General features: G+C 30.4%; 1 protein-coding gene across 1 annotated transcript; it reads left to right on the top strand.

Annotated features, from left to right (window-relative positions):
- The first annotated feature begins 7083 nt into the window (after nt 1-7083).
- LOC123663839 (ankyrin repeat domain-containing protein 13C) lies at nt 7084-10423 on the top strand. Its single transcript, XM_045598476.1, has one exon. The coding sequence runs from the start codon at nt 7133-7135 to the stop codon at nt 8462-8464; it is 1332 nt and encodes a 443-aa protein (XP_045454432.1). The 5' UTR covers nt 7084-7132; the 3' UTR covers nt 8465-10423.
- Nucleotides 10424-11073: the final 650 nt, after the last annotated feature.

Raw genomic sequence — 11073 nt, 5'->3', positions numbered from 1 at the left:
TATGAGCGTCGTATTAAACAAAGACCGCGGCTGTCTTTTTCACAATTGGTGAGTGTGATAGGGATGGAGCATTTTATTAGATGAACAATAGTCAAATAGTCCCTTGTCAAATAGTCCTTTTCTTTGTTCTTCTTTCACGTGTGTTTTAACTTTGAAATAACTGGTATGAAGTTAGTCGCAAGTCTTTAATTAAAATTAATTTTATAATTTTGAACAATTCTATGAGCTAGATTACATTTTTATTGAATAAATGATATTAATAAGTTAAGGTGCCTAAATTCGGACATAGACGCATTACGTGAAAAATCAACTTTCTGACCGTCATAAGCTCTTTCGCTCATACAAAGTAATTTTGCTTGTCGAGTACTAATTGTTATACCTTTTTAGAAACTACACAAACTAAGTATTTTTTTAAATACTGGGCAATTCTAGTGCAGTACATTTTTTTTCACAATCAATGGTTAAATTTTGACAAAAAGTAACGAAGAAAAATAAAAATAACTTCTAACGTTAATTTTTATAAGTTTAGAAAACATTATGCCAGAAATAGTAATTTCATTAGATAGTACAAGTATTCCCGAGTAAAATAAAATAAAAAGTACACTAAAATACCTTAATTTGTAAAAATTATGACCAAATTACCAGTCGCGGTAGGAATTTTTTGAAAAAACACAAAAATATTCATAATTTTCACAGTGTTGGCAATCCTGATATAAAAAGTACATTTTCTTGAAGATCGACATCAGGGCTACCTCCAGTTAACGGATTATCCACTATTTACGACACACCCTGTATATATATATTACGACCTTTTTGATAAAAAATAACAAAAAATATGATAAAGTTATAAATTGTAAAGACACTGATGAAAGAAATATGTTTTATTATTTGTGTACATATTAATATCAAGTTTTATATTGGTCTGATTTTGAACTCAATAAACAAGCCTAACCTAAAAAATAGTCAAATATGTTTTGGTTAGTCTTAACGTTAGTTATCACGAAAGGTCAAACTTATGACTTTTTCCTTTACACCAGGGTTCTCCGAACTACGGCCCGCAGCCGCAGGCCAAATCCGGCCCGCGACAGCTTTTAAGACTAGTGTCATCAATTTTGCCGCCACAGCCAAAACTTAACGACGTAAATGATAACGCAGAAAAATTAACTTAAGTATCAAAACTTAATATAATCATATAATATGGTTAGGGCGGAAATATTACTACTATTTTGGCTCTTGGAACATACTGAAAAAATCATTATGGCCCTAAATAATCCTATTGTGTTTAAATATAATTTTAATGGCGTTGAAATTGGCAGAGTAAGGAGAGTCCGTGATTTAGGTGTATACTTTGACAGGAAAATGTTGATGTCTTCTCATATTGGACATATTTAGAACTTGTAGTCCATTTAAAGATCCTCTAACCTTCAAAATAGTTTATTACGCATACGTCAGAAGCATCTTAGAAAAGCTGCTCCTTGTACGGTCCCCGCGGTACGATGTTTATATAAAACGCACTGAAAGTGTATAGAAATTTATTCATTACCTTAAATTGAAGTGTAGAAAAGCTGAAATAGGCGATGAATACATTGATATCTGCCGATCTTATAACCTTCTGACGGTAACGCAACGCAAAGAGGTATTTAGATACGGGGTTATTGTATGATATAATTCATGGCCGCCTAGTCTGTCTGGAGTTAGCTGAACGCATTTTGCTGAACCCTTCACAGCGCACGAGACACACTCCCTTTTTATATGTCCCGAACTGCTAATAATGTACAGAATTCCTTACTTACAAGATTACCTAACACCTATAATTTGAAATTTAAAGGCGTAGATATTTTCAATGGGTTCAAAAATATATTTCAAAATAAAATCAAACAGTCCTTTAACCAACATAATCAAAATAAAATTTTTATCATTTTTATATATGTTAAATTACCTTTCAAATATACCGTTAATTATAGTTATATATAAACATATGGACGGTTGTGCTGTGTGGTTACGACATTAAAGAATATAGCCACCCCCTTTCTTCCCTTGGGTGTTGTAAGAGGCGACTAAGGGATAAGGCTTTGAAATACACAGGGCGAAGACGGGCAGCAGCGTCTTCGGTGCGACAAAGCCGGCCCTACAGTCACCAATCCGCCTGCCCATCGTGGTGACTATGGGCTAAACACGAGTTCACGCCATTTTTGGCGCGAACTTGTGAAGGCCTATGTCTAGCAGTGAACGGCGATAGGCTGAAGTAATGATGATGATGATGGACGGTCGTAATTGGCCTTAACGATTATATTTCATTCTTTATTCTTTTATAAATGAACTTGTGGAGGCCTATGTCCAGCAGTGAACGGCGATAGGCTGAAGTAATGATGATGATGATGGACGGTCGTAATTGGCCTTAACGATTATATTTCATTCTTTATTCTTTTATAACTTTTTATGTGCTGTGAATAACCATGAAACTATCAGGAGATAAAACTTTCATATCTATAATGATTACAGTTTCCCAACTGTGACAGCTTATATCATTGTAAGATAAGTTATCACATTTATATTTTTAAGTCACAAATATTAATAATAAAATTAAACTCGATTTCCTTATATAACTGAACTCAATTCGTAATAATAGCTAAGAAAACAAGTTTAAGTGCTTAAGTTAAATTATAGCTCTGCACAGGACATACTATAGGTAGGTATTATAATACTTAATTGGCAAACTTTGTTAAAAAAGTTTTTTTTTTTTTAATATATCATCTAATGTCAGGATAAAAAATTTCTCCAGTCTTTCTATAAATATGGTTTATTTAATTAAGTAGAAACAGATTTTTTTATATTGTATTAAAAACGAAAAAAAAGGATATAAGGACTGATATCCATCATGTTGCAGATATCTACTTAATCTATAACTTTCAATGATATATTGTTATATTGAAAGTTTATTATACCTAGAACATATTAGTTAATAATATAACTTAAAGCAACAATTAGCCTTCTATTGATAATTTAAAAAAAGTTACAAACTGTTAAAAAATTAATAATAATAATAATTAATAAACGCTTCACACTCAACGGATCCTCCAGTAGGATTTTCTCCTGTACTGGGGTTCAGAAACACATACAATACACAAATACAACGCCCAGACCACGACTAACATCTATATGGTCGATATAAATGTCTGTCGTGAGCGGGAATCGAACCCGCGACCGTTGGCGCAACTGCCAGTGCGTTAACCGTGCGTTAACAGTGCGTTAACGGGTCGTCAAAAATATTTTCATAAAATAACAGCCAAAGGTATATTAAAAGTAGTCATATCAAAGTGATTAAATTAAATATTCTATTGCTTAGATTTAAATAAGTACAGGAATAAAAAAACTGTTTAAGGAATGTGTTGTAATAAAATAACCAACAATTGTTAAATAATAATTCTATGTGTAAATAAATCTACCCCTTAACTCATGTTTGCTACTTTTTGTTTTAAATCAATTTGTGAACATTCAGATTCAAGTGATTAAGACTTTTTTTCTTTATTTACAAATATTACTTCTCAGAAACATAAACCTAAATGTGTTTTTTATCAGTATATCATCAATACTTAAAACACAACGCATATATGCATAATTTACAATATTTTATACGTCCTATATGTTACAGCAACAAAACTTTAAAATCTTTTCATGCAAAAAAAAATATTAAGTAATATTTATAATAGTTTGATTACTTCAACAAGGGTATTTAATGCTATTACACACACACACACACATCAGCACAAAAATGGTGTGAACTCATTTGTTTTGCCTATAGTCAGCACACTGGGCAGGTGAATTGGTGACCGCAGGGCTGACTTTGTCGCACCGAAGACATCGTCTTTGGCCTGTGTATTTCAAATCAGCAGTTGGATGGTTATCCCACCATCTTTTAAGTTTCAAGGTGGTAATGGAACTGTGTTATCCCTTAGTTGTATCTTACGACACCCACGGGACGAGAGGGGCTTGCTCTATTCTTTGCTGCCGTAACCACACTGTTTTATTGCTATAATGATATGTGTATGAATGGGGCTGGCTGAACTAGTCAGCCCACTTTTCACGCATAATGGACCACCTTTGCGTCTAAATGCGGAAAATCGAGCCCAACACAAAAAAAAATGTGTATGAATGAAATGTGTTTATAACACTTAAAAGAGAATTTTTTTTTTGTTTTGTTACCAGAATATTTTTACTTGACACTTATAATGTTAATGTTTTAAGCACTAAACACACTATACAATAATTGTATTCTTTTATTTTTTGTACTAAGTGCATACAAGTTATCAAATTATGAGCCTACAGAGGGAGCCAGCCTCGGTTTCAGAACTTAAAAAAGTCCCAAAATAGGCACCACTACTACCTTGTCAATCTGCTTGAAACATTGTCTTGTTGGCGCTAATGTGTCCCATTAATAAGAAACCAAGAAATATCAAATGATCATTAAATAAACATTACAATTTTAGTATAATTTTATAACGAATAAATATTTTATGAGAACTTTGTTTACTTTTTTTTGTAGAAATAAACATGTCTAGTAAAATGTAAATTTTTAAATTCTAACATTCTGTGTAGAGATAATGAAATACATTTTATCAGGCAGGTTCAACAAACAAAAATAAAAACTGTTATCTGTAATATTACAGACATCTGTTTGGAAGCTGGGTAGCATTTAACACAACAAATGGTAAATTTCCATGTATATTTACTATATTCACATGTGAAAAAAAAATTCAAAAGTATGTTTAAGAAATTCTATTCCTGTCCCAAACTTTGTTTCATCAGATTTACTTAAGACATGGATAAAATTATGTAAACGTTTATTAAAACCTTTGTTTTCTTAACAATAAAAATATTTTTTATACATAAAAATTATATTTCTTTTAAGAAAAAAAAAAAAACAAATCATTATTAGATGTTTACTAATTTTTTATTGCATTTAGATTTTCAAGAAAAAAGATTTTAATATTTTTATCCGAATTATTATTTTAATAGGTATTATTGATTTCATTTGTATATTTTATATTATTTTTACAAAAACTTTACAATATTGAAAATAATGTTTGTTTTGTAAAATCGTGTTTTTTAAAGTTTATGCGCTTTTCTTATATTTTATATTACTTACCTACTGATAAAAAATTATTTAGTGTTTCAATCAAAAATAATACTTACATGGTTTATCGAAAATCAGGAACTTCTGACCACATTAACAATCACCAAAATGAAAATAAAGTCAGTAATGCGAAATAAATTTGCACTTACACCGGCTCATCTGATAAATAAAATATTTTATCTTAATATTAGATTAAAAGCACTTTATAATGACAATGTCATAATTTAAACTAATATTAATATTTTACCATTAAAACAGTAATAATCAATAAATAATTTTATAATCAAATTTCATAAATCCGGTTAAACTATTTACAATAAAAAAAAAAAACTATGTTTGATAGTTGTTAAACAAATAAACTACAATAAGCGGTAAACAATGTCAATGTTTAAGAGAGTTTTAAACGCACTTCACAGGATAAATTCAATAAAAAATATTAACAGGAACTATATACTTCTGCGCGTATTTGTCAATTATTCTCAGTCAAAGTTGGCTTTTAAAAACAAAGATTAGAAGAGCCATCTAGTATGAACAAGATGCAAACTATTCCTAAAGTAATATTGTTAGACCAAGTTACAGAATGAGTACTATAAGCAAAAAATTAGGACTCAAAATACCTCTTTCAAAAATATCTCATTTGCGAAAAATAATATGTATTTATTATTTCTTAAGAAAATATATACGTGTATTGTTTTAAAATATAAGAATGAAAAAAAATCCAATTTCAATTTTGTAAAATACATACACACTGGCATGAAATGACATGCCTATTTTATAATACAAAAAAATAAAATATACCATAGTACCTGGACGAATTATGATAACTTAAATTTTTGGGAGACAAAATTATGAGGAATAGTAGAAAATGCCATTGAAAAATAAGACCTTAATAATAAGTATATCTATGAAAACTATTTTACTTAAAGAATATTTCTATAGTATAACCTAATACAGTAGGTAAAACCTAAAATGTTAATTGCTTCGGCATTTTCATTTTATAACAAATTTATTGATAATGTTAAAGACTGTCATTGGATTTCACTCATAACATGACTTAGGTGCTTAAGGTAGTAGGTTTAAAAAAAAATACATGTCTTATCTTAAAAATAGATCAAGTAAATAAACTTGAGCATTTAGATTTACAAAATCTAAATTTACGGTACCGTCAGTGCAATATAACTATAAATCTCTTTGATAAAGACATAAATTGACGCTTGCTATTCCCTATAAAAAAACGAACAACAATTATTCTTGTAGATTTTATTAAGTAGTAATTGTTAGAATTTGTAATCAATAATGATGATAATGATGAATTCATATTTTTAAAATTATCCCTTGTAATATTTAATATTTTGCTTGTGTTGATTTGTTTTGACGTAAGTATAGCGCTCCCATGCCTTATAATTATTTGCTCACGGTTCATGGCACGGTCTTCTACACAGGTCTTGCAACAACACTAGTGGGGTACATCGGTTAATGGTTGCGCTTTTCTTTTAAATTTACGGCCACCAGAGGTATGACAATAGATAAGTGTGCTATGCAACGAAGACAGAATAGTATTCTGTCCCTTTTTATCACATGTAACCAAGAAACTTATATTAAACATGTTTTGTTTAGGCTTGCTCTCACCATTGAAATTGGACTCCGTTGCAAGACCTGTATATAAGACCATGGTTCATAGAGTAGAGTACGTTCTCTAAATGTCAATACGTCATTGTCAATTTGTCAGTCAAACTGTTGCAAACCCTCTATTGATGTATTTAATTGATTAATTTTTCGTTATTACAAGAAACGTTCCTGTTCTAAATTAGGAAGTAATATAAATAAAACTACAATCTTAATTCTTGAGGCGAGTCTAGAGTGTTATGAAAAGAATCAAAAATGTAACAGTACAATTTCGTTCGTTTTAATCTTATCTGATCGAATAAAGAGCCTTTGTATTGGTTTTTAAGTAATTACTAGTTGATAGTGATGGTTTAAGAATTATTTATATGCGCGATGTCGACCGTTATTTGTAATGGTGAAGATGAAACATATCCACTCCATGAATGCGTTTTTATTGGAGACGTCAGAAAGCTATCTTCATTACTGAGATTTAACGATGTTACTCGAAAAGACAAACATGGTAACACCGCTTTACATCTAGCAGTAATGCTAGGACGTAAAGAATGTGTTCAATTATTATTAGCCCATGGTGCACCCGTTAAAGTGAAAAATCTTGCTGGTTGGTCACCATTAGCAGAAGCAACTAGCTATGGAGATCGCCAAACAATATCATCTCTTGTTCGTAAACTCAAGCAACAAGCTCGAGAACAGATGGAATGCAGACGACCAGATCTCATTAGAGCATTGTCACAGATACAGAATTTCTATATGGAATTGAAATGGGATTTCCATTCGTGGGTGCCATTGGTCTCCAGAATATTACCTTCAGATGTATGTAAAATTTATAAATCTGGATCAGGAATCAGACTGGATACAACCTTAGTTGATTTTACAGATATGAAGTGGGAAAGGGGTGACATATCTTTCATTTTTCAAGGAGAGAAGCCTCCAAGCGAGTCACTGACTGTTCTTGATAACAAAGTCAAAGTCTATCAAAGAGTCCGATATGAAGAAACGGAAAACGAGATTGAAGATGAGGTCGACATAATAATGTCTAGTGATATTTTAGCTGCTCAGATGTCCACAAAAGCTATCTCATTTGCAAGAGCCCAGTCAGGTTGGATTTTCCGTGAAGATCGTAAAGAGACTGTGGCAGGCTTGTATAAAAGTGATATTTACACCATTACAGGACTTGTTTTAGAGTCACGAAAAAGGAGAGAGCATTTGTCAACTGATGATTTGCAAAAAAACAAAGCCATTATAGAAAGTTTAACTAAAGGTAATACACAACATTTAGACACCAATGGTGAACCAGTGAGGCGAGCTTCACTGAACCCTCCTCCCGAGAGTGGCATTGATTGGGAAACATACATATCATCTCCTGTTGGTCAATATCCTAGCCTGGGCAGAGAACTTGTGTACAAGGAATCATCTAGAAATTTTCGAGCGACAATAGCAATGAGTGATGACTTCCCTTTGAGTGTAGACATGCTGCTTAATGTGCTAGAAGTGATTGCACCTTTTAAGCATTTTGCAAAGTTACGTCAATTTGTTGCAATGAAGCTACCCAAAGGATTTCCAGTTAAAATAGATATCCCAATTCTTCCAACTGTTACAGCCAAAATAACATTTCAAAAGTTTGATTTTCGTGATGATATACCTAATGAGTTGTTTGTTATACCGGAAGACTATGTAGAAGATCCGTTACGTTTCCCTGATTTATGACGCTTTGATATCCTAACACTGTTCGAAATTAGTGAAAGACCAATTTGGAGACGTGAAATTAAGTGCAATAGAGTAAAACGCACCTTTAGTGATGAGCACTACAGGCCAACACATGGCCTTCTCAGTATTGAGATTCCCATGTTGTTTGGCTTTGGTAGTTCTTATTCTAGCCATTACATTCTCTTTTTTGAATAGACAAATATAATAATTTGTAAATCTTTTTAATGTCATCTGTTTAAATTAATTTTTGACTTGTTCTAATGGAATGTAATATTTTATAATAATTTAGAAAAAGATTTTTCTAATTAGGAATGAAATTATTTTTCGAAAGTAAACAAAGTGTTTGTAATTATTAGTTAAATCAGCATTATAGTGAAATAAATTTTATTTATTTAAATTGATTTAATTATCGTGTTTTGTAATTTTTTTGTTTTATATACATATTTTATATTAGTTTGAAAATAGTAAACATAAATAAATTTGACAATTAGAATAAGATGTCACCCCAAAACCAAATGGCCTCAATCTAAATAAACATTTAGTAGGCCTATATTAGTTGTAATAAAAAAAAAATTACCGTGAAACTTGACATAACATTTCAATTATATTGCTCATTGTAAATTAAAATTTTGTTTATTTACAACACAAGAAACATAAATCCTGATATTTAGTATAAAATTCATCTTGCATATATTTTATAGTTTTAGATAATTAAGTTTACATGGTTAATATTGCCATGTTAAAATTTCACACCCATAATAAATAAATACAGATACTCCTCATTAAAAAGTTCCTGTATTTTGCTTGTAGAATCGTAATGTCACATAATAACATCGTTTAGGTACCTTGTTTTAAACAATGATCAATAGATTATTAGGTAATACAAAAAGTAGTAAATGGAATTAAATATGATGTATTTGTCAGTGTTAGAAATTTACTTCGCCGAACTTTTCGGATCAGTGTGGCCACTGGTACTCCCCATCATTTCAAAGTCCTTGTGCCTTCTGAATTTCTCACTTGTGTGTGGTCTTTTAGGAAATGTTGCTAAACACTTTTAAAAAATAAAGTTAAAACCTTTAGAAGTTATTTATTATGAATGATGAATATAATATCATATCTTAATAGCACATGATAATAAAGTAGAAAATTACTCGCATAGTAATGTACCTGTGTAACTGATATCGATTTTGTGGATATATTTATGTAAAAACCCACATCTTAGCTATTCGACAATAATATATAAATCCCACCTGAAAAAAGTTTTAAAAAATGTTTTTTACTTGCCTGTTTATTTTATAAAAATTATACTGTGTTTGTATATGCTATAAATTCAATGGGTATTAAGAATTTTGAAATGTTGCAATAAATCTTCAAAAAAAAAAAAAATTGTAAGTTTTCTTTTTGACTAAATTATATAGTAAGATCAATCGCTTTATGCATTGTAATCGATATATATAATTGAATTTGGATTATTTGTTAAAATTATTTAATAGTAAACCATCTACATATTTTTATTAACGAAGTTTATTAACTAAGGTTGAGTACTTACTTTTTGTAGATAGACTGAAATATTTAGACAAATAATTATAATATACGTAAAACATGTCAGATGTTTTATAATTAAGACTCTGTAATATAATAAATAGGTATACTTAATTGTTTCGATTATACCTTGAGTTGTAAGTAGTGTTCAAAGTTTGAATTATTCATATATGTATTACCCAAAAGTACTTCTATAAACTATTTTCATATAGCCAGGTTTCCGATATAAAAATACTACTCAATAAAAAGAAATATGATTTTTAATAAAAATTACCACATCAAACCATAAGAGTCCTTTGAATGTTTATAAATAAAGCTACTCTTGTACTATATTTAATTTTAGATATCTGTCTGTTACATGATCCTGAAATAACTCCCTGATGTAGGTCAACGGTATAATAAAAATAATTTGATCAATAACGGCTTTTGCTATTCCTCACGTCGTCTTTGGTGTTTTAAAAAATAAAAATTATTATATCGGCAATCTAAAAAATTAAATTCTTTTCGAGTCAGAATAGTGTACTTGCAGCTTATTTAGTCTCTAAGATAACGAAAAATCTATTGAAAGACCCTAGTTTTAAGTCGCAATGTATGATGTATTTTATTTATAGACATTTTCTATTACACAAACTACCTAAAATTATCCTGAATTAGGGGGGACATTTATAAAATACATCACGAAATTATTACCATTTTGCCCCCTCCCCCTTTATCACGTTGTCACACTTTCAGCGAGCCTCTTATATGCTCCTTACAAACATTAGGCCACAACAGATATAGTTTTTTTTTATTCGATATTATAGATGCATAAAAATATATACTTACATGTTTATGTATGTGTACTAAGTATGAAAAAAAATCTCATAAACTGATAAACCTAATAAAAACATAGACAAATGCATACTGAATTCTTATACATATATCTCATAGCTCCTGAGGGGAAATGGAGGTAAGGTCGGCAACGCGCTTGTGATGCTTGTATTAAAGCAGGCGTCTAATAGGCTACGCTAATCGCTAACCGATCCGATCAGGTGAGCCCAGACCTAGTTGTATAGCCTCTCTTATCT

Source organism: Melitaea cinxia, chromosome 2 (genome assembly GCF_905220565.1).
Source record: "Melitaea cinxia chromosome 2, ilMelCinx1.1, whole genome shotgun sequence".
Lineage (NCBI taxonomy): Eukaryota > Metazoa > Arthropoda > Insecta > Lepidoptera > Nymphalidae > Melitaea > Melitaea cinxia.
This window is presented reverse-complemented; position numbering and strand designations above follow the sequence as displayed.